The 25,171-nt window shown below is 39.1% G+C and overlaps 1 protein-coding gene across 2 annotated transcripts in view; it reads left to right on the plus strand.

Annotated features, from left to right (window-relative positions):
• KLF12 (KLF transcription factor 12) overlaps positions 1–25,171 on the plus strand; it is a 431,241-nt gene that overhangs the window by 304,321 nt on the left and 101,749 nt on the right. For both annotated transcript variants that reach the window (XM_057707238.1, XM_057707239.1), the window contains exon 5: positions 16,321–16,456. In XM_057707238.1, coding sequence (XP_057563221.1) covers positions 16,321–16,456 — 136 coding nt within the window. The remainder of the gene's footprint in view (positions 1–16,320; positions 16,457–25,171) is intronic.

Raw genomic sequence — 25,171 nt, forward strand, 5'->3', positions numbered from 1 at the left:
CAATTTCATATTTTTTCAACTTAGGTACATTGTATTTTTAAATCACTTTTTTGGTCAAGGTTTAAAGTGTTACATGTGAAAGTATCTATATGTAAAATCAAAGATATATGAATTGCTTGAGGTAATTCCATGTTGCTAAATATTGGCGTTACGATACCATCTTATGTAGTAGTTTTCTCCAGCATCTTGTAGCACTGAAAACAACAGCCTCAAGCTATAGGTTAACATTTCCTAGGTGTAGGGAATTTTGTCAAAATGTGGTTCACTGAGTTTCAGAGATAGACATCTGTGTCATTTTTCAACATATCGGGTCCCTGCCTGGAGCTCTCGTGAGCAGGGAGTTGGTTAGACAGACATACACAACACAGACGGGCCTGTTCTGTCTTGCCTCGTTCTGGTAGTGGTTATTTTCTGAAAACCACAAGGGAAAACCACAAAATAAAAAATACAGCCAGCATTTATTAGTACCGTTGTAATTATATTTATTTTTCTTAGATTAATGAGTTCAATAAAATTCTGAGCACTAGCCAATAGCTAATAATCATTACAACATTACAGCTTTAGAATTATCCTAGCTTATATAGCAGATGTTCAGAAATGCCTTCTTCAGAATTGGAAAATAAATTCCATAAAATGTGTGTTTGGTTACAGAGAATAGCTTCAGAGTAAGATCTGACATTTTCCAGTTTTTGTGTCAGTTTCTCTTCAAAGTCTCATATACTGTTTTTCAATGTTTTTGTAATTCTCTTACTGGTTTATGAAGTTTATCAGTAAAATATCTTGTATGTTTTCCAAAGTTGATTGGTATCATGATATGTGATAGCAAATATTTTCCAGCATATTCTCACAGTCACGGTTGTCATGGAACATGACCCATTTCTCATATGACAAATGGGCACTAACTGGTGAGTGCCTGCTTCCTGGCATCGTTGTACCCATTGATATGAGCTGCAGTAATCAAGGTACTCTTTACCTCCAATTTATTATCTCATTATCTGCCTTACAGTAGGACGACTTACTAACAGGCCCATTTATTTCCCTCCTTGGCCAATTGTGATCTTTTTCTGTTAATCACCACAATAAGCCCCTCATACTTAAAAAGTAAACTCCCTTTCACCTGTAAGTTAAATTAGTTTTCAGTATATAATTTTGCATGATCCTGATATAAGTGGAAAGTTCCCACTTTTCCAGTTTACAAGTCTAAATAAGCCACTGAATGGTTTATAGCTATCTTTCAGCATTGTGCTCTGTATTTACTTATTTATTTATTTAGCTGCATTGGGTCTTAGTTGCAGCACACAGGATCTTTGTTGTGGCATGCGGAATCTTTAGTTGTGGCATGTATCTTTAGTTGCAGCATGCGAACTCTTAGCTGCAGCATGCAGGATCTAGTTCCCTGACCAGGGATTGAACCCAAGCCCCCTGCATTGGGAGCACGGGACCACCAGGGAAGTTCCTGTATTTTTAGTTATGGTAAACACTGAGAATAGAATTATGCTTTATCAGCAGGAGTAAGCCATCATAGTCAGACTCTACTTGTTAACACTATTTATTTCATACCTCATTCCAGAAACCATGTAAGGAATATTGGCCATATTATTACTCTTCAGCCAGTGGGTAGTTTATTTAGAGAGGCTTGCATATTGTAAGGTACAGGATGCAGTGGCCATCTCATATCTGGACATGTTAGAATACACTCAAAGAAGAGCTTGGTACTGTACCTTATTTATGCATGTATATATAAATATAAATACATTTATATATATATATTTAATTTTCCCCTCATTTCTTTTTTTTTAAATTAATTTATTTTATTGGCTGTGTTGGGTCTTTGTTGCTGTGCTCAGGCTTTCTTTTTAGTTGCGGTGAGTGGGGGCTACTCTTCGTTGTGGTACGCAGGCTCCTCATTGCCGTGGCTTCTCCTGTTTCGGAGCATGGGCTCTAGGCACGTGGGCTTCAGTAGTTGCAGCACATGGGCTCAATAGTTGTGGCTCATGGGCTCTAAAGCGCAGGCTCAATAGTTGTGGCGCACAGGCTTAGTTGCTCTGCGGCATGTGGGATCTTCCTGGAGCAGGGATTGAACCGTGTCCACTGCACTGGCAGGCGGATTCTCAGCCACTGTGCCACCTAGGAAGCCCTATACATTTATATTTTAAAATGCTACCACCTAGAAGCTGTTGCACTTTATAAACTAATGAGATTAGTTGACTCAATATATAAACTTCTTAAATTTTATCCCCTGTGGTTCCCCATTTAAATGGGGAAAAGGAAATCTTCATATTTATCATTAAATTGATATGATGATTATAACACCCATTTACTTTCTTCCTTGCTCTTATTCTTTTACCAAAACTAAATGAATTTGAAATACTAGATTAAAAATTTTTTTAAATATTTCCTATTTTTTAACCTTTGCCTTATCCAGGAATTATCCAGTGTATTCCTTTCCATTCACTTACACATTTTGATTAATGCACACTTATGATTCAGCCACATGTTCAATGCACAGACGATGCCCTCAAGAAGCTCGTAGTCAAGTGGATAAAGGAGACCAGACTACTGTCGTGAGACGAGTGCTGTAATAGAGATAAGTGTGGACTCACAGAGATAGATCACAAAGGAGCAGGGAGCTGCGGGGTTGGAAGAGGGTGGTGGTGACTTCAGGAGAAGGGTTTTCTCAGAAAAAAAGTGTTACTTATCCACATAAATGAGGAAGGAAAGGCAATAAAAAAAAAGATGCAATGTCCTGCAAATGTGGAAGAGCATAGTGCGTCCTGGTAAATAGGGAGGTTATACAAGTAGATAGGTTGCTGTAGTTCAAATGAAGGGTGTTTATCAGAAATGGAAATGGGGCTCCAGAGGCTTCCATGAATCTGGTTGTCACAGGCCTTGTGTGCCAAACTAAGGAGTCTGTATTTACCGAACACTGCAGAAGCTTGTAAGTAAGTGGGAGTAACATGGTAATCAAGTTTGTAGATGAAGGATTGAATATAGTGAAAATGAAAGGAGAAAATTAGAAGGCTGTTTTAGGAAGCCACGTAAGAATTCCTAAAGGCCACTGCAGAGGCAGTATGAATGGACATCTGATGGACACAACTCATTGCCCACATGCATGACAAGGCGGAAGGAAAAAGTTCATCTAGGATAATGCCAGAGTTCTTGTTTTGGCCATGTTGAGAAAGCTCTTCAGTAGGAGGCTATATGAATTGAAAGACTGTATAGAGAATTTTATCCATACAAGGCAAAGTAAAAAAACTGACAAAAACATAAGAGTTAAGGGCATGACGTGTTCCAACATTTATCTAAAAAGCCTTCTATAAAAATAGGAATCGATAGAATATGATATTCAGAGAAGCAATATTCAGAGGAATGTCCGAGAATTTTGGAAAATTAAGGGATGGCATGAATCTTAGATTATAGACTAGTCAGTAAAAACAAATCTACATCTAGACACATTGCAGTGAAGTTGTCAAGCATGAGTCATGAGGAGAATCTCTAAAGCTTTTCTACAAAGAAATTAAAGCATGACAGGGTGTCAACGACAACAAAGGCCGGAAAGCAATGCCGTGGTCTCTTCAAAGCACCGGGCGAGAGAGCCCAGAATTCTGTTCTCAACAAAAGTCAATTCAACTGACAGTAAAAAGAAAAAAAAAGAAAAATCTCAAACATATGTTGACTATGTTTACCACCCACACAAATATGCTGAAAGAACTAAAGGATATGTTTTTGAAAGAAGAAAAAGTACTCAGAAGGTGAGCTTAGAACTGATTTTAAAAATGTAGATAAATATCTGCATAAAGAGATAAATTGTAATTAGCTCTTGACAGTTAAACATGAACCAGAATTTTGGACTACAGTGAAACAGAACATGGGGAAGGTGGGAATATTCATGGGGGTAGTTGTCGCGTGCTGAGTCCTTCTTGTGTTTGGGAGAAGAGATGCCCCAAATGACTTTAGACTAGAAGAATTAAGAATGTAAGTAAATCTCGAATGTAATGTTAAGTGAAAATAAAGTGTAGGTTATGGTGTTATATACAGGTTTTAAAGAACAAAAGTGCATTGGTGATTGTTCGTTGGTACACATGGAGGTAAAGCATTAACACTTACAAACACTCGGACACTATGGAAGAGGGAAACAAAATAGGGGAAAAAATGTAGAGTCAACTCTTTCTGTAATGTTTTACTTTTTAAAATGATCTGTGAATGTTAAGATTTTTTTAATCTTTTGGGAGAATAAATAGGTGATCATTGTATGTATGCGTGGAATTTCTTAAATAAAAGTAGCATCAAAGAAAAGCTGTAAGTAATTTAACTCAACTTTGTAAGCAAGTGAATGAGAACAACTGTTGGGTCATGCGTGAGATGGCTCTTCCTATTTTATCTTTATGTCAAAGATGGTTGGATGGGAGAGACAATGGGAGCAAACAGTTTTCAGGATTTGGAGTGGTTGAAGGAGAAAAAGGAGTTAACAATACCAAACAGTTCCCTTGGCCCTTGACATCTTATTTAATTGATAGTGTGGATGGGGTAGACGCAGAGGAGGAGCTCTGTTTTTAGCATATGAACTTGCGTGGATGTCCAGGCCTCTCCCACCTCTGCTTGGCCTCAGGGGCAGCTAGTGCTTAGTGCTGAGGTGGTGATTTTGGCAGCTTTGGTTAAGGAAATCAGGGTAGGGGATATTCAGAATGCATCCTGATAGAGCATTATACGTTTTAGAAGTCATCAAACATAAATGTCACTAGTTTTTACCAATAAAAAGAATCTATGTTTTTTATTACTATATTCAAAGAAAACAATATCAAACATTTCTGCTTGTTTAACACCTGAACAAACTGACCTCAAGCACAACCCAATCTACCAAACATTTGCCTGGGAAAGTCTAAGAGCTCACCCTCCGTAATAGACCTTATCTTCTCCTCACAGAAGCAAGATGGGCTTTCATAAAGAAGATAGTGTAAACCCAGTTGAAAGTTAAGAAAGCAAAGAAAACTTTAGGTGTATGTCTTTTATGCCATATAAAAATATATATTTTATGCCTATTTTTATGCAATATAGCATATGTTAATTAGCATATGTTGTTTCACCTGGACTGTCTCTAGGTAGAATTATGAGTTTGACCTTGTTCTTGGAGTCCTTTCTGGAGAGAGCACCACCTACCTGTGTGGGCTCCTTCCCTGACCATGTTTGAGGCTAGGGTCCCTGTGCTCAGCAAGGGGTCTGTGCAAATGAGCCCCAAAGCAATGGTTGTACCTGAAGCCAAGAGAAGTCATGATTCCATTTCCAGATGGTAGGGATTTCAGTGGCATTCTCAGAGACTAGGTAATATATCATCCCCAAGGGAGGCTTTTAGCAAAGCATCAAAATAGCATCTCTTTAAAAACAAACCAACCCCCACAACAGAGAATGCATGCTGCTTATGGATTGATGGGAATAGAACTGTCCTTTCTTATAAAAGCATATCAAACATAGAATTGATACGGAACACCTTTAATCCAGTTTTACAGAGCAAATATTTCTCTTTGGAGTTTGCATAAAATGAGGATGTGAGCAAACACATCCTTCAGCTTAGGTTGAAACAGAGGAAATAAATGTAGCAATACTCGCTTTTTGGCCCGAAGATAGTTACAGGTCTTTTTTGAATAGCTGTTCATCCCAGGTTAGGATGAAACCAAGCAATGCACTGCAAAGAGAAGAGTTAGCACTGACTTTTGCCCTCATTAAAAACAAAATTACATTCTGGAATTTCAACACACTAGACCCTGGCGTTGACAGATGTAACATCTAAGGTGTTGGCTTTTCACGTGTGTCCCTAGAAGTCTGTCACGCAGTACCTATATTTTGCGAATTCACAATGTCAACTTTTTCTAACAAGTCACGTGAACACGGGAGTCAGTTCATGTGTGAGCCTCCAGACTGCAGGCTCATCTCAGTGATGCTTTGTGCTCCCTGCCTGTGGCCCACACAGTAACACTAGTGAGTTGTTGGGGAGAGAGGCGTGTGTATGGGTACTGCCAAGTGAGAAAGGAAACTTTAATAAGGTTTTTAAAAATATGATGGGAAGGTATGCAGAAGAGATATGTAACTCTGGGTGGAAATGTATTACAGGCTATGGGGACAAGTGTGCCCATTCCCAAAGCCAAGGGTGCAGAGAGTTTTAAGAAGAGGGTGGAAGTGAAGGTGAAGAAGACTAACGAATAGTCTTGAAAGCTCTGGAGAGCTCCAGTGGCATGTGTCAGTAATTTACAAATTTGAGGCTCTTTAATGGTCTTGGAACAAATCTCCAAGAATTCCAGAGATCTACTGTATGTCTAATAGGACAAATTAAATCATTCTTATGTATTATGACTTACTTTTAATCTGGCAGGTTTAAATATATGGTAAAATGAGGCACCAAAAGCAAATTATTCGAAGAGGGGTGAGGGCAACAGCAACATTGATTCGAAACATGCCATGGTACTTTCATGAGACAACATTTTTAACCTTTTTACTTTGAACCTAGCAAAGAACCTTTATTTGTAAATGTAAGTCTTTTCATGCCAACTGTCTACACAGAGCTTGGTTGATATAGAAACAGAACTATTAAGTTCAAAGTAGATTTTCTGCCGTTTCTGAAATATTTCTTATATCTAATACCTTATATTTAAGTTCAGGATTATGATTCAGTGGTACTTTTAATCATTATAGCAGATCTCGATCTGTTTCTTGCAAGATTCAATTCCACCCAGTTGACGAACCAGAAAGCAGAGCAGAAAGACCAGCTAAGTGCAATAAGAAAAGTGAATTAAAATGCCATGGATTCATGCCTAAAATCATCTTCTTTGTGCCTTACACAGATGAAAATGAGTTTGATGATCCCATTATTCACCATATGTACTCCTCACAAATTCACTTTATTATTAAATATTTTAAATCATCTCTGCCTAAAGTAGATTCAACTTTGAATAAATCAATTGGAGCTGGTTAGCTTGGGTTTTGAGCAGTTGTAATGAATTGAGAAAATGGAAAGGTTGGGGGAAACAGTGGTATAGTGATATCTCAGAGGACTGCTAGAGTTCAGGGCTCTTGGCCAACTCTGGAGAGTTACATAAGGTTAGTGTAAGCAGAGTGTAAAATCCCACTTATTAATGGAAAATTTTATGAACTCTTTTTAATCACAAAAGCCTTTTGTGCTCTAAGGCATACTTCCAGTGAACACAAGACAATTGTAAATCTCTATTCATTTTCTTTTTATAAATAAGAAAAATAGTTTTAGTTCGTTAGAAAAATGAAACCCTAGTTATTCTTGTGATAATCTCAACAAACATTAATTCTAAGCTTTATTTTAAATGATTGAATTCCTTCATTGCAGTTTCCAAGCAGTAACTCATATTATAGATATGATAGGTATGTTGATGTATTTAAAATATTTTCCTGAAAGGAAAGAAAAAACCTGTTAAGTGTAAGTTAGCTTAAAAAGTGAACAAAAACTAAGAACATTTTAAATCCCATGTTATCCTGTGACTTATACAAACCAAAAAATATATATAAGTATCTAAGACTTTACAGAATAATAGAAATTTAATAATTGTGAGTTCCCCCCACAAGTGTTAATATCAGAATATAAGCCGGAAGGTAATTTTCAAAATAAAATGTGAAATAGACACTTTTATCATGATATTGCAGAATCTTTCGCCAGCTGGGAACCACTGTGGTCATGTCAAGTAGAGATCTGCGTTTATTTCCATCATCTTCGTCAGTAAACATTACTTTTTACTGTGTACGAGGGAATATAATCAGTATGGTCTTGCCTTTCAAGGAGGAGATGGAAGAAAAAGGAATGTAAAATAAGTATATGCTGAAGTATAATTCAAAATGGAAAGTGTAAGAGTGTCATAAACATATTTAAGTATAAAATATGGGTATTTTTTTAACAGGAAAGTTTATATTTTTTAGAAAATGAAAAGAATGTTCATGACGGAAGGTATCATTCTGTAGGAAGGGTGTAGAACTTTGTTGACTGAGTTGTGGGTTGAAGAGAATAGCCATACGTAGCCAGATTAAGGGGCTTTGGAGATAAGACACATAAGAGTTCCAGATGAAAAATGAAATTGTAGAGTGGTTAGTGGGGGCTGCTGAACTTCATATGTTGAGGTGGTGGGAAAAATTCAAGGCTTTCAAATAAGGAGTGATTTGAGGAAAGTCCTGCATTCATTTAATTACTAGAGAAATACTATAGAAAACAACTGTATGTAGCAGTACTTTGAGGACGTTTATTCAGTTTATTATGAAAAGAAAGGAAGGGGTCCAGAAAAATTGTGGGGTAAAAGCAGTAGCAATTAGCGGCTGGTTGAATGAAGGGGACACACATGAAATGATGAGAGCTCTGAACCTGGGTGACCAGGAGAGCGATGGGCCTCTCCATTGAGATTTCTTTTTTAATGAATTATCTAATTAATTAGTTGGCTGCACTGGGTCTTCAGTGCTGCACACGAGCATTCTCTAGTTGCAGTGAGCGGGGGCTACTCTTCACTGTGATACACAGGCTCCTCATTGCGGTGGCTTCTCTTGTTGCAGAGCACGGGCTCTAGGTACGTGGGCTTCTGTAGTTGTGGCACATAGGCTCAATAGTTGTGGCTCACGGGCTCTAGAGCACAGGCTCAATAGTTGTGGCACATGGGTTTAGTTGCTCCACGGCATGTGGGATCTTCCTGGAGCAGGGATCAAACCCATGTCCCCTGCATTGGCAGGCAGATTCTCAACCACTGTGTCACCAGGGAAGTCCTCTCCATTGAAACTTGAAAGAAGAATAGGACTGAAGTTTGAAATACTTGTGGACATTCAGGTGAAGATGCTGGATATATAAATGTCAATAAACGGGGGTTTAGGGCAGAGGTTAAAGCCGGGAACGTGAATTTGGTGATCCTCTCCACTGAGACAGTCATTGAAATTGTAGAAATTGGGTAATTGTGTGGAATTACTGAGAAACTCACCAATAAAGAGAGGCAGAAATAAGAGGGTAGGTAGTGGAGTCTGAAGGAGAAACTAACATTTAGGTATATGCAGAGAGAGGAGATGAAGATGGTAAGAGGGAGAGAGGCCCAAGAGAATTAGACAGACTACAGCAGAGTCAGCAAATGCTTTCTCCAAAAGTCCAGATGGTATTTTATGGCGAGCCATATGGTTTCTGTGACAACTACTCAGTTCCGCCATTGTAGCCCTAAAACAGCCAGAGACAGAATCATGAGCATGGTAGAATAAAACTTTCTTTACAAAAACAGATGGCAAGACCCACAAGCATTCGTGTGTCCATTCCTGAAATCAAGGGAAGAGAGAGATTTAAGAAGAGGCTGGAAGTGAAAATGGAGAGGGAGAACCCACAGTCTCAAAAGCTGCGGAGAGGTCCGATGGCATTATCACTGGGAAGGGGACCTTGTACCAGGGAATTATAAGAACATTATGAGGTTATTTTTTAATGGGAGCAGAAGCCATTACACTGTCAAGTGTACAGATGAGAATTGGGGGAAAGTGAATAAATTACATATTATATCTACACAGTACCAACATCCCAGGATTTCCATAATTGATTGAATTTTTACATCTTCACTGGGGGTGGTATAGACAGTCACAGTTGCCATTGTATAGAGGCGTAGTCTCATTAGCAGTAACAAAAGTAGAGGAAGGAAGAAAGAGAGCAGAGTGGAAACATCACTAGGCAGAGTGGGAGCCAGGAGAGCTGGTTCTCATCTTGCAGTGCACTTGTCCTTTGAGTCAAGCTTCATTTGCTTATGAATTTTTCTCCCATCATCTCTCTTGATATGGTAGAAAACTCAAGTATGTATTTGAGAAACTGATATTCTGAAACCAAGTGAGGTCAGAATATCAGTTGTACAAATGTATTATGAAGAGTGTGCTTCACAGCCCTGCAGGTAATAAAGTCCTACCTAAGTTTTAGTTGACTACGTGCAGCCAGCATCAGGTGACCAAAGAAAAGTGAGTGCAGTTTTTAGGGAGTCTTCATATTAATATCACTCATGGTCCTCATGCAGGTATCTCCATCTGGACCTCCCCCTGCGCTTGTACAGCCAGGGTGATTCTGATCAAATGACGTAACTCATATCATGTCATTCTTTTGCTTAATCCCTTCCAGTGGCTTCCTTGCCCACCCAGAGCAAAGCTCAGGATCCTTCCATTGGCTGCCAAGGCCTTTGTGCCCACCCTCCTCTGTCCGGTCTCATGCACTTTGCTCTCCATTTCTCAGCTCCAGCTATAACCTCCTTGCAGGTCCACAGGCGCAGAAAACCTGCTCCCACCTCAGAGCCTTTGCACCTATCATTTGCTCTGCCTGGAGTGCCCCACCTCCACCCACCAAAACAACAACAATGACAAAACAACAACAAAACAAAACCCACATATCTGCAGGCCTCGCTCCGCTCCTCCAGGTCCTGGCTCAGTTGTCATCTTCTCCGTGAGGCCTTCCTGGCCCCCCCTCTCTGGAACCATCCACCGGCCTCTCAGCAGCCCGTACTCTCCCTTCCCTGCCTTATTTTCTCCATCGCACTTATTATCTGGCAGAGGATCTGGTTATTTCTTTCTTTTTGTTATCTGTCTCTCCTTGGTGCGAAACCAGGAATTTTTATCTACCTTTTTCTCTGCTTTGTCACCAACACTCAGAAGAGTGCTTGGTGCGTCATAGGTACCCAAGAAATATCTGTTGACGGAATACAAATCTTCCTTGACTTATGATAGGGTTATATCCTGATAAATGCACCGTAAGTTGAAGATATCTGAAGTCAAAAATGCATTTAATACATCTTACCTCTGGACATCGTAGCTTAGCCTCGCCTGCTTAAACGCTCTCAGAGCACTTACGTTAGCCTGCAGTTGGGCAGAATCATCTAATGCAAAGCCTACTTTATAATAACGTGTTGAATATCTCATGCAGTTTATTGAATACTGTACTGAAAGTGAAAACCAGGACAGCCTTAAGTCCATCGGTGGTTAACACGCGTGCTTGGGTGGCTACTGGGAGCTGTACACTGCCCTGTACAGCATGGTGAGAGAGTCTCGTAGGGCATATCGCTGGCCCAGGAAAAGAGCAAAATTCAGAATTGGAAGTACAGTTTCTAATAAATGTGTATTGCTTTCTCTCCATTGTAAAGTTGAAAAATTGTAAGTCAAGCCATTGTAGGGAAATGTTTGGATTAAGAGTAGTAATGGTTTTATATATTACCCACATATAGTGTATAGTAGTATTTTCAGCTTAGGTACATTTAAAAAGAAAAGTGCCGTATTTGAATAAGTTCAGGAGAAGATGGGGGGTGATATAAAGGAAGGTTGAAATAGTACTAAACTTACTTCCAGGGGAAACAGAATGATGACTGACTGCTAAGTGCCAGGCGGGATACTAAATGCTTTGCATATATTGTCTCATTTACTCCTCACAGCAATGGCAAGGGAAAAAACTGAGAATTAGTGGTGGGAAATCAATTGCCCGAGGTCGAACGGCTGTAGATGACAGGTGTTGGGGCCAGAAGTCACACCTGTGTTCTCTGAAGCCAGAACCGTGTTTTTATTCTAAGGAAACTCAGTGACTGTCCTTTTTGGAGCCGTGCCTACATAGAAACGGCTGGAAGAGGACTCTTCTTCTCTGTGATGCTAGGAATTCTTCCCCCCATGCATTCATTTCCCCATTTTCCCCCCTCATCCTCCCCCTGCTCTTGTTTCTAGGGAAGTAGCAGCCTTCCTGGAAACCAAGGTTTCTGTCACCGGGGCACCCTTCAGCCTCGGCAGGGCGAACGGTGAGGGCATATGCGGGCAGCAGGCAGCACGGCAGTGACCCACAGGGGAGGAGAGGCTGGCAGCGCCGCAGTTGCTGCCCCCCCCGCCCCCCACTGCCTCACCCCTCTTCCATCTGCAGGCACCCCTCTCCCCTCCAGCCCTGATGGGCAGGGGTGAAGGTGACTGAAGTAATTCCTTCTGGTTCGGAAATGTTAGTCTGTAAATTTCCGTGCATGTGCAAGATGATTGTATTATACACACTACATATGGTGACTTATGGGAAAACTTCCTTTAAGAATAAGCTGAATGGACCATTTCCTTCCTAAGGATGTTAGAGGAGCACCTAGGCTGAGGATGGGGGAGGTGAGAATGGACGCTGATGCCACTGTGTCTGTGTCAGTCCACTGTCATGTGGAGGGGATGCGGGGTGAGTAAAGTATACGTGTCTCATGTGAGTTCCAGAGAGGCAAACATAGGAAATATAGCTTTGGGTAACCATGTACCTGGGAGGTCTCCCCATTCAAGCCTCCTGTGAAATATGAACATGGGTAGAAAAGCTTTGTTCACCAGACCAGTCATGCCAACTGATGGCCACTTCCCATAGAAACTTGTCTGAGTCATGGTCAAGGATCAAAGAAGATGCTTCTAAAGACAAAATACCTGTAAATAAATACATTTTGCACATTTTGGGTTAAGAAGTAAACACGGTAAAATAATGTGTGGCATTTATTTTCCTTTATTAACAGCCCACTGAAATATATGCCCCTGAAGACCAGGTTACCTCTTGGGAGGAAAATAGTGAGGAGTGTGATAGGCTGACCATCATGGTAGCAGAAGTTTGTCCACATCGTTGCCAGGAAGACACTGGCAGGAGCTGGGAGAGTAACGTGGTACATCGATTTTGTATTGCTGTGGAACAAATCACCTCCAAATTCAGTAGATTAAAATAGCAACGATTTTATTTGCTCACAGTTCTGTGAGTCAAAAATTCGGATGTGGGTTAAGCCGGGCAGTTCTCACGCTTGTCACTCCTATGAATGTGGTCATCTGTTGGCTGGAATGTGTCCGCTCCATCTAAAATGACTTCAGGTCACCTAGCCAAGTCCAGAGTCACTGTGCAAAGGAGCTACACGGGAGAACGTGGATGCAGGGAGACAAGATTCATCAGGCTGACCTTTACAGTAACGTTGATTATAGGCGGGTGTTTGAAAGAGTATAAATAGGTTCACCTTTAGTGTTCGGGCCCTGCAGTTTCTTCCCAAGATTTTGTGACATGGAGTGAAATTCACACGGTGTTCCCCAGTACCTCCAACTCAGGGATGACACTTCCCCCAGCAATGAGCTGGAGTACCCACAACTGTCTGATCCCTTTTTCCTTTAAGAGGAACAGAATCTCAGACGTAAATTCTTTTCAGATGCTTTTAGATTGCCTGCTGCTCTCTTACCTAGAGATGTAGGTATATTTTTGGTTCTGGTGCCCAGGTAACTTTTGCATTTTCTCTGCATGAGCAACCCAAAGAATTGGTGTTTTCTCAATGAGCTAAGAAACTCAAAGACTAATGGAGGTTAACTAGGGTAGATGTCCCTAGCCCACATTTAATAAAAATAGAGTGGAATTATGCAAGTATGTAGATAAGCTAATCATCTGACCTAATCAGCAATGCAGATTTTAAGAAGCTTTTCTAATTACTTCCTCGACTTGGCTGAAGGTGTGGGTAAAAAGAGTTTCCCAGCTTGGTGGCAGCAGATGTATTTCATAATATTTATTGAAAATATTGGAAAGAAATCCTCAGTTATAATGTTCCTGAAAAGTACATCAAAAAAGACATCATATTTAACATATTTTAAACTTTCATTAAGATAGAAACATAACATAATTTAGATGATCAGCTCTCACACCAGTTATTTGGAATCTCTCGTACAGCGAGACTAACTTTCACAGCCAAATTGCTTATTGGTTAACTGCCTGTCTCTTCCTTAAGTTGGATTATATACCTATGAGAGCTCTAGTTGTCTTGCTCAAAATAGGACCAAGATATTGTCTTTTCTTCAGCTATTTGGTAATTTGATATCTTTGCAAAGGAGTCAGTGCGCGGTGTTTCAAGAACTTCACATGTTAAATTGTTGATGTTTATAGGTGTATGTAACTCCACACACTATGAGATTTGGAAGCCTAGATAGGTCTATTACTCATCTCCTTGGCTGAATTTGAGCAGTTATGAACGATTGTTAAACGAATCATTTTATAATGGGATGGCCCCAGAGGAAACTTACTGTGAATTTCTGGTTGAAATGCCTGTATCATCTGTGTCTTGGGCTACTTGAGTACTGGTTACTCATCTTTACCTTCCATTCTGTGAGCTGCTCAATATCTTTCCAGTACATTCGTTTAATATAAGTTAGCCTGAGCCAGTTTCTGTTGCCTGTAGCCAAGATACATCCTAAATGATCTGATGCCTTCAGTGCCTTTGGAATGACTGAATGCTTAGGTAGCTCTCTGTTTAATTGTGTGATTGTGGAACTGGTTACTTTCCTCTACAAAGAGTTTCTCCAGCATCTGTCTCCTAAGAAATCTTCTCTAGAGATCAGATAGAAAAGAAACAGTCTTTGTCCCACCATGTGGTAAAAAGACAGCATTCAAAAACTCTTACTGAGAGTCACTGCGTAATTCCTGGGGTTTGAGAAAGTGAGTGCTGTATGGGTGGAAGTTACGAGTGCTGAGTCACATGGCAGTGAATTTTTTTTATTTGAGGCTAGAACCAGAAAAGATGGATAATCCAATGTGTGATTTAATTTCTTTGCTAGTGACTTTGAAGCTAGAACAGAGTTCTGCAATTGAAAATTACTAGATGTAACACCTTTATGTCCAAACTCTTAAATCTCTGGATCAAAGTTTCTCAGCCTGGTGCTACTGACATTTTAGATTGGTTCATTCTCTGTTATGGGGCACCGATGGTCCTATGTTTCTAGGATGTGTAGCAGCACCCTTGACTTCTGCCTGCTGGGTGCCAGGAGCATCCCCTTCCTTCAAGTTATGACAAATCAGTGTGTCTCTAGACATTGCCAAATGTCTCTTGCGGGGGGGGCGGGGGGGGGATGCAAATTTGTCCTCAGCAAAGGACCACTGCTTTAGATTAGTTTCATTATTTTCTCTTTAATTTAAGCAACATTACCAAACACTTCCATAATTGAAAGAACGTTTTGGTATGTTTATACCTACAGGCAGAATGTGTGTGAAGTACACTCATGCCCTGGGTTCAACAGATATTAGCTCTTCCCTAACCAGGTTTAGTTAGAAATATATCAAAACTCTCTAGGTATAGTTTTTCTATTCATATGGTAAATATTAGGTAGAATCAGAAGAAATTGTGTTTTGTGGGTTAAAAAAATGGGAAAATATCAGCATTTGCCCGTAGCTCTACCTAACATGTGATGCACAGTAACAACAACAACAAAATGATTTGTGAAAAAAAAAGGAAATTGTGAATGTGCCCAAATATCATTATAACCATGATTTTTAAGTTCTTTTTGTTTTTCTTTACAACTCGTGGTGGTTTTAGAAATCTTATGTAGGGAGGTTTGAAGAGCAGGAATCCGGTTGGAGCTGGCTGAGGGCTGAAGTCATAAATTTTAGCAATGCAGTTGCGTAGCTAGCACAGTACTTTTAATTTAGAAGGTGTGCTTCTTTGGTGCTGGAGGTGAGGGCTGATGGAAATCCTATGTGCTGGTTGCTAAAACTGTTCATAAAGAGGAGGAGGTGGAAGTGAAATCCATTTTTTAAAAATATACATTAATGTATTAAGTGCTGACGGTAATCCTCTCATTAAAAAGGCTCTGATGGTCCCTATCAATAAGAGTCAGAACATGAGGCTGTTTCTTAGCTTGACAAGTTTGCAATGGGGGGAGAATCTTATCTGAAAATGCCTTTTCGGAAAATGGGATCAGCATAGTGATAAAGGGTACTTTCTAGAACGCGTAAACACAGTTACATTGCTGCTACTTCTGTCATTTTCCTGCACTCAGATCTCCACTTAGAGCCATGGCGAACTGTGAGACAAGGATTCACTGTAGTATGAGAAATACCTAGACCTTTATGTTAGTCTTGTAAACCTTGCTGTTCTTTAAGCTTCTGATGAGAGCTATAAGCAAAGAAAACCTGCTCTCCACCTTCCAGGGAAAGTGCAGATGTGCAGCGAGATGGCCAGAACTCTGGCAGAGAAGCAAGAAGCAGCCAGGGCTAGCACAGTGACTCGCGAGATACCTAATCAGCGTCTGACCACTCCGAAGTTGGCAGTATTGTGGATTTTACAGCTTCTCTCCCGTAATCCTCCCCTGAAACTACCGAGAGCTGATGGAGGTTGTATAAATCAGATGAACAAGGGAAAAGAGTCAGTGAGTGCTCAGTCCATAAAAGAGGTCGCTTTCACGAATTCCGGAGATTTCTAGAGAATTCCGTGTGTGTGAAATACACAGAAGAGACGTTCCGTGCTTGATGTCGGTCCAGGACAAGGTGAACTTTCCGTACGCTAATTGTAATTCATTATATATGCCTTTTTTTCCCAGCACAAATGGACCCCCGAGGCCTATCTCCCAGACAGAGTAAAAGTGACAGCGATGATGACGACCTGCCAAATGTGACCTTAGATAGCGTTAATGAGACCGGATCTACGGCCCTTTCCATAGCCAGAGCGGTGCAAGAGTAAGTACCGCATCCTCGGGATGCAGTGAGAATCGCCAGGGTGTTCAGTGGATGATGGAAACAGCAGCCTCTCCTGTTCCCCTGACCTGTCATTCTAGCTCTGAACGGGCACGCGTGGCAGCATCTTTCCATTCAGCCTTGTGTTCTTCGGGAGGAGACCAGGGGAAACGGGGAGTGTTTGATGTAGTTGAAAATTTGCATTTTGATTAGACATGAGACTTCTTTTTTAATACATCCCGTCCCTTCTCCTTAACTCTGAAAAAAAAATATATTGTTCTTTTTGAATGTCATTATCCAGTCACCACCATCGGTAGCATTCTTTGGATAGAACACTCAAGAGAAGTAAAATATGACAGGCAGTATTATCTTAGGTTGATAGGAGAGCACAGAATAGCTTTTGGGAAACTTTAAATTTGGAAGATGATATGTTACCCCTTTGAAAAATTCAAATCATATGCAGTTTTTAAAGGGATCTTTTCTCACTCCTTTACCTGTAACACAGGCTTGGAGTTTAGCCGTTGTTTATTGAAAATAGCTGCTTTTTCATCGTTGCCAATTCTGTGTCTAGAATTGCACCTATGACTAGCCTATGTGTATTTTTTCCTCTGGTATGATTTTTAATAACATAATCTTAAAGAAGAGAAAGATTTAAATTAAGCCACTGCTACTGCTGACACAAAAGTTAATTAACATTTTACTTAAAATGATCTTAGTTACCTCCCATATATTAATTCTTTCTTCCCAAGTATTGACTAAATATCTACTCTGTTTCATGAATTAGGCCTTGAAATTAAAAAAAAAAAATTAGTAGGGCCTTTTAGAATTTAAAGCCTATGTATGTGTATGTGTGAGTGTGTAGAAAATGAATAATATATCTCTATGTTAAATAGGTACTAGGTATTCTGTATTTACATTATATATGTACGTGTATCTACACAAATATATACGATATGTTAGAGGAAGCAGAATATAGCGAATCTAAGGAAACTTGCAGGCAGAAAGATTTGGATTCAAGTTTACATTCAAGCTCTTAATAGCCGTGTGACATCTGGCAAGTTAACTAACCATTCTGAGATGTTTCTTCATCTGTAGTAAGAAAAAGTACTTACTTACCTGACAGGACCATTGTGAAGGTGCGATACAGTTACATGGCATGAAAATTAAACTGCAAAGTTTTGACAGATCAGAGCCTCAAGGAAGGGTAAAAGTAGTAGTATTATTAATGGTATTAGTAACAATAATAGTAATAGTGTGTAGCATAAGCACATGACAGCTAGGAAATATAAATATTGCAAGTGTCACTATGCTAATTTTACAAATGAAGATACTGAGGATGAGAGAAGTTCAGTGTCTTCTCCAAAGTCATATAATAAGTGGTGACGAGACAAAGTTTAGGACTTCTAACTCCCAAAACGTATGTTTTTTTGAGTGTCTGTAATGTCTGTTACCAGTCATATTTTTCCACTTGAACATAAAAACACATTTTTTCTCTCATTTGTTCAAATAACTGGTTGTAGTGACTTAGTTTCTCCAAAGCCTATGTTAAGCTGAAGCGTTGAATCAGAGGGGTGGCTAAAATCGTATTTAAGTGCTGGCATGCCTGGTCACCTCATCGCCGGTTCCGTGATCAGCACAGCAATCGTGGTTTTGTGGGAGCTAAATCAAGATCAGGGAGTCCATGTTCTCACCTGCAAAATGAGACTAAATGATGACAAGGTTCAATTCTGAGATGAATCATACGTTTCATAGACATTTTAATCACACTGGTTTCCTGCACCATATAATATATACGTAATGTGTGTGTGTGTGTTATAGATATGTGATTCTTTTATTTCAAACTGTAAAGTTTGGCGCTGTGATTACTAAAACCTAAGTTATGCTTACTCCATTTCAGGCTTAGAGAGCAACTCATGGTAATCCTAAATATAACCATTTTTTTGTGCTTTTAATATTATGTGCTAAGAATATAATAGTATATTTTAATATGAAACTTTAATAGAAGCCTCAGGAACTGGAGCTTCATTTTCAACATAACCTCTCTGATTTGCTTTGTGAACACATTTGTAAGCCACAATATTTTGTTCTGACTGCGCGTATGCCTGCCTATATTACTATTACAAAAGTTGTATGTGTATCTAGGGAGATGCCAGATTCATTATTCATGTAAGTGTTTTCATTAAACGATTAGTAAAGAATACTGAGCTGTCACTTGGGAGCCCTAGAATGCCAGGACCCATCAATAGTTAATTAACCATCATTCAAGAAGGAGTATGTGTGTGTAAACACTGAAAAGTGCTAAGATACTGTTAGATGAAGTGAAAAGAATGTTCTGCAGAGATCTCTTGAATATAGATGTATTTGAAAACTTAAAACAATATGTTGAGGAGAATTTTATTCTGGAACAAAAAAGTATATAGTTCTTGTTAGAGAATTCTTTTTAAAAAATCTGTGCTTGGGTTTACCCAAAGTTAACTTTCAGTGAACATGTCTTCTCGTGCTTTTCTTAATTCCTCTTTGATTTTTAATGCATATCTCTGTTCACTATTAATTTCTCTTTCTTCTTTTCCTGTTTGCCTTTGGATCTTGATAGCTTCTATTAACTCAGAAGCTGTCCAACAAACAAACAAACAAAAATTCCAGTATACTATGATCTATGAAACTGCATCAGATCATAGGAGGATAGATCATCACCTTGGCATGAACAAGACGAGAGGATTTCAGAAGACATCTGTGCATCTATTTCTGGCACTTGCAGAACTTTCCTAAGAGTTAGGGTGAGAAGGATGTCTGCAAGTAGAGAGGTGACATAATCAAGCGTTTAAGTGCAGTAGAGGTAGCACATTTTAAAAGCCCTGGGCAACCAAAACACGTGCCTGTCCAGTTTAAGTCATGGTTTAGGAGGGGTTCGAAGGCATATCTCTTATCTCATTGGCCACCAGTGTAGTGTCAAGGACGAAAGGGGGAAGATGAGACAGGAAGATATTAGGAAAGATTGACACTAGAGAGGGATGAGACTGCGTTGTCCAAGGCCAGCCTTTCAAACAAGGTGCTAACCCCCAAGGTGACTCTCCCCAGCTGAATCTCTTCTTTGTCTCCTTTCCCATTCAGGTTCATAGCCTTGCCTCATGCAATCATCACCATAGTTTGAATTTTTAATTTGGTGGCTTACTTTGCTGACATTATTGTATTTACATAGCATAAACTGTAATATGCTAATAAATGCTATTTTTAAATATTTGGTATTCTGCATTTTACTGGTTTTTAAAATGAACGCTTATGAAATCTTCAGTGTAAGTAATTTTCCTCTAATTTGAAATGTAGACGTTGTTAGCCAAAATTGCGCCTCTCCCCGCCCCAATATATTTAGATACTCTTGTCTTTAAATGAAAAAGAACCTGGCTTGCTGGCTACAGCAGCAACCTGAGTTCACTTCCATTTAAGTAGATTTTTATAGTGAGGCTTCTGAAGTGTGCTTGAACCAATCATTTCAGCTGTTCTCACTGATTCACTTCCTTCTCGTTTATCAGCTCATCATCAGTGAATTCAGATAAATGGAAAGAATCGGCCATAGAGGGGCCCACAAACAGGCTCTACCCTTCTTGTATTTCAATTGTAGAGCTACTGTCTGAGCCAGAGACAGTGTAGTCAGTAATTCTGATAAAGCCAACTCCCAACAATTCATGGAACATCTGTTGTGCTTTGGTCTGGGTTTTTTTTCTTTGATGCTATAATAGGGTCATTACCCTTAACTACTTGACAAACATAATTATGAAATAAGTGTTTGGAAAAAGAGAGGTACAGGCACACGATTAGAGCAAATTATTATAATGAACTCTAACCCTCGGCAAAACAATGCTATTTTTTAAATAGGTAAAATTTGGCTCTCTTACCCAGAGCCTCTAATTTCTTTACCCCTTTTTCTTCTTTTTCTCTAATTCCAAACCTTCATACTCCTCACTTGCTGATGCGACTAGAATAATCAATTTCTTTCAAACTAAAGTATAAATGAATGAGAGTATCTTAAAGAAGGCCCTCCTCAGAGGAATTAGTTTAACCAGGAACCAGCCTTAAACTGAAAGAAGAAAGATCTAGACATGACACTTTCAGTAAGAGTGAAGTGGGAAAGGGTAGAGTAGAGGGTGGGAGAAGCTGATGAAGATATTAAGGAGCTGAACCTGTTTTTCTCAGTGTTGATTTTTGCAGAATTGGTAAATGTACATAATTGTTTATTTCACACCATATCTGAGTATTCTACCCTCTCTGATCTTGATTATAACTCTCAGAGGGGGGAAAAAGCAACATAAATAAGTAGCTTTAATAGCTTTTTGCTTTGGTTAGCATCCCTAAAATTTGCACCTGTTAAAAGGATATTCTTTTTAAATAGTTCCTTGTCAATTACATTTAAGCTAATTAAAGCACTGCCTTCCTCCCCCTGTTTTTATTATATTTCTTGTGTCAAGTGCCCTTCTTCTTAAAGGAAAACAATTTGTAATTCTGGAAATTAAGAATCCTTTCTTTATGTTTTCAAACAGATGCTCTTTGAAAGAACAGATAGGGTAGCAAGTTGGATATCCTATTACTTCCTTCAGATTCTGTTGCTGGTTCAAACATCATAGCTTTTAATTTAGAAAGTTGCATCTGATGATCAAAGCAGGGTCAGAAATCTTGGAGGATTTTGGTTTGGGGTTTTTTTTGTGTGTTTTTCATTTTCCTCGTGTTAAAATTCTTGATCCTTATTTCTGAATCTCCTCATGTATAACTTTATTAATGTCTTTTAAATTACAGGAGAGAACAGTCCTACAGGTAAGGAAGAAAGAGAAAACAAAACCGTTATTGACCGCCTTCTTTCAGGCAGATTCTGTGAAAACTTATGTAGTTTTCATTTAATTTGCCCTATGCTCCCTTTTTTATGCACAAATAAACGAAAGCCCAAAGAGGTTTACTCTATCCCCAGAGGTCCTGTAGCTGATAACTTGCAGAGCTCATATTGAAATCAGAGTTTATCTGACTATCAACACATATTCCTTTATGAAGGCAGCTCTTGTTTTTATGTTGTGGCTTTAAAATCTCTAAACCATAGCTATCTGAAATTAGCAAAGTGTTTTCAAACCTTGAATCTCAATGAGGATATAACTTTTATGAAAAAATTTCAGATTTTTTTCATCTTTAAACTCACGGTTTAAATATAATCTGATTGGGGGAGATAATTCTATCAGATGCCTTCTCAGAAATGGTTCTTGAAAATGTATCCCACTTCTGTAAATCATACACAACATTATATTGATATGTGAAGAAATAAAACACAAATATATTAGTGTTCTTTATATAAACGTCACTGTTGCTGTTATTTTAAGAAATTATTGTTTCAGTATAAACATATGCGCTGACATTCCTAAAATAAACATCCTTTTTAGAATTGCTTTCTGTCAGTTTATAAAAACAGAAGTGTGTCCAGGGGCTGAAACGGTACTGTGTCGTCTAATTTTGCAGCCCTTGACGGAGGTTCAAGGGTATGGGGGTCATGCCTCTTCCCTTGTCTGCTGATTAGAAGGAACCCAACTGAGCTAATTGTGCCCAGAGAAGAAGCCAGAGAGCTCAGTATGTCAAATAATTTCAGGTTTTATTCTTTTAAATCTTTCCCAGATTCTTGTCGCATTAAAAGAATCTATATTTGTATTTAATAAGCCTAATGTGTTTGGGACACCTTCAGATCCCCACTTCATGCCTTACCAAAGAAGTAGCTTTGATTCAGCTCTGTAGGTGGAAGTCTGTCTCTCTAATAGACTTAGGATAGACATCATGGCTGATGAGGCGCTGCCGATGGGTAAATCTGAGAGGCATTCGCTGGGAGATGAACACTTTTACGTTGTTCTTCTAAAGGAGGTCGGAAAAAGCTCCTGATTTTCTGTGAATGAGCATACATAAAGCCTAAAGTGTATGCTTAGCCTTCATCAACCCAGTGTTCTTGCAAGACTAAAAATACATGAGTAAATAAATAAATAAATAAAGATAAGGATCACTGAATAACTCAGTCCCTGGGTATTTAATAGCAAGATGAAGACGGTACACCCATACGTAGTCACTTTTATCTGCTCTGATAGGACCGTGTTGGTCCCTCTTTCATTTAAAAAAAGTGTGATAAGTTTTTGATAATAAATTGATATTTGAGCTGTTTTGTGTGTTAACAAACTAAGTCATGTCTTCATTTCGTGAATAATTCATTCATTTATTCAACCCCGTGTTACATGCTGGGGATACAAGATGAATGATTCATAGTACCTTTAGCACAAGGAGCTCAGAATCAACACAAATGAGGCAAATTAAAGCGCAATGGGATAAAAGCATGAAAGGCTGCGGTGAGGAAAGGGGGCAGGACACGTAGCTCAGTGTGGAATAGAGGAGAGTGTTGACATGGGGAAAGGACGCATGAGTTCATAGTGACTGGCGTGGAAGTGAGTGTGACGGAGAGCTGGGAGATGAAGCTGCTTGGGGAGGTGGGTAGGAACCTGATCAGGAAGGATGAGTTTATTCTGTAGACATTGGGGAGACATCAGTAGGTTTTAAATGGCAATGGCGTCATCAGCTTTGTGTTTTGCAGATTTCAGTCTCAAGGAGGCTGGGTATGGTGGTGCAGGTTGAACACTGCACGTGCCAAAGGGTGCCATTTATGTGACTAGTGCTGCCTAGCTGTCCACAGCTTCCACAGTTAGACACAGGAGCTTGTGGTATAAAGATATATATAAAGATCTTTATACATGTGTGTATGTCTATACATACATACACACATACGTATATATTTGTATGTCTGTATAGACACCCCTGTATCCATACACATCAGACTCTACTGTATATTGAGCTGTTCAGAGGGCGGATAACATGTCCTTGTCCTCCCAGTATCTCCAGGGCCGCTAGCACAGTGCCTGGCCAGGTACTTTTTTAAACGCTAGAACAGCATTGAGTAAAATAGACAGATCACTGATTTCATGGTGCTTTATTCTAGTGGAGGAGGTGGGAGAAACAGACAGTATAAGCATATAATACCTCTGAAGAAGGTAGGTGCTGTGGAGGTAAGAGAAGCAGGGTATGGGTACTGGGTGGGGTGGACATGGTAGGCAGCATTTGCTGTTTCACATAAGGCATTTAAAGAACTCTGATAAGATTATATGTTAGGAGAGACCTAAAGAGGTATGAGTTGCAGTCCCTAGGATAGCTAAAGGAACAGCACTCCAAGCAAAGGGAATAATATTCTAAGGCAGAATATTCTGGAATGAATATACAAACTCACTGACCAACTAGAGAACATTAATTAGTATTTCTTATTTTTACAGAAGAAACTGAGCTCCATAAATGCCAGCTGATCATTCTAGCATCACATCCTTTGGGAGAGGGAGTCAGGACTGAATCTCTTTATCCACTCATATTTTCCCTCTATGCTGTGATAAAAGTTCTTTGTTTCCTAAGGGAGTCTGCAATTATTTAACCAACATAAAAATCAATAAGCAAACAAAAGCAAAAAATAAATGCAAAGCAAAATTTTTCTTTCAAAACATCTGTTTACTTTGTACTTACTTCCTTTTGGCCTGGGTTCTTGAACTCTAATTTTTTTTATCCCCGATGGGTCAAAACGTATTTATTATCCTAGGGAGTTTTTTTTTTTTTAAATATATTATTACTGTGTCTTCTAGGAACCGTTAGTAGCTTTTCCCTAAATATGATGCAACTGTTGTTCCAAGTGAGATCTTACCCTCAGAATTTTTTATGCATGAATATTTTTGATCATTAAAAAGTAAAATACAATAAAAGGCACCAGAATTCCCTGGCCGTCCAGTGGTTAAGACTCAGTGCTTTCACTGCTGAGGGCCCAGGTTCAGTCCCTCGTCAGGGAACTAAGATTCCACAAGCTGCGTGGTGCAGCAAAAAAAAAACCCCAAAAAAACAAGTAATACAATTTGTTCTAGAAATACCAGAAAATACAAAAGCAAAACAAACAAAAAATAGCAAGAAAATAAATGGCACCGTATATAACAGCTGCTACACAGGTGTTGCTGTTTTGAAAGTGATTTATCTGTCGTCTCTATGGTAGGTATTTGATACTCCCCCACCCGCACAGAACTGAACATCACCCTTTGATATACTACAGATATAAACAGATTATTTGTTTTGCCTTCCTAACCACTTGAAATTATTGTTAACTCTGTTGATTTGTTTTCTAAACTGCCATGTCCCATTCTAACATGAATTTATTACTTCTAGGTGATCAATTTAAACATAGATAGAAATCAAACTTTTTAAAGCCAGACCTTTTGTTTTTATATTTGTTATTAAAGTGGGGGATTCCAAAGTTACGTCAGAGATAGAATGAACGAGCCACTTGTGTTTGAGAGTGGCTACTTATTTTTGCTATTTGTATATTGAAAAAAATTTCAGTGCTAGTAGTTACTGAGATGACTCATAATTTAACATAAAGTGGTATTTCATGTGGTCATACAGGATACTCCAGAGTGATTGCAAGTATTAATTTGCTGTCAATTGCTTGACATACTTCTCTCTGTGAGATCTTTGTGTAGCTTTTTTCTTTCTGTGTTCTACCTGTAATTGCATTGCAAATTTATGTATACCATTTATATTTCTCATCCATATATTCTTAATGAGTGTAACTAGTGAGTGTAGGTAGTCATTTCTCATGCATTTTTGATGTGTGCTGACATAGATACT

Source organism: Hippopotamus amphibius, chromosome 14 (assembly GCF_030028045.1).
Source record: "Hippopotamus amphibius kiboko isolate mHipAmp2 chromosome 14, mHipAmp2.hap2, whole genome shotgun sequence".
NCBI classification, from domain to species: domain Eukaryota; kingdom Metazoa; phylum Chordata; class Mammalia; order Artiodactyla; family Hippopotamidae; genus Hippopotamus; species Hippopotamus amphibius.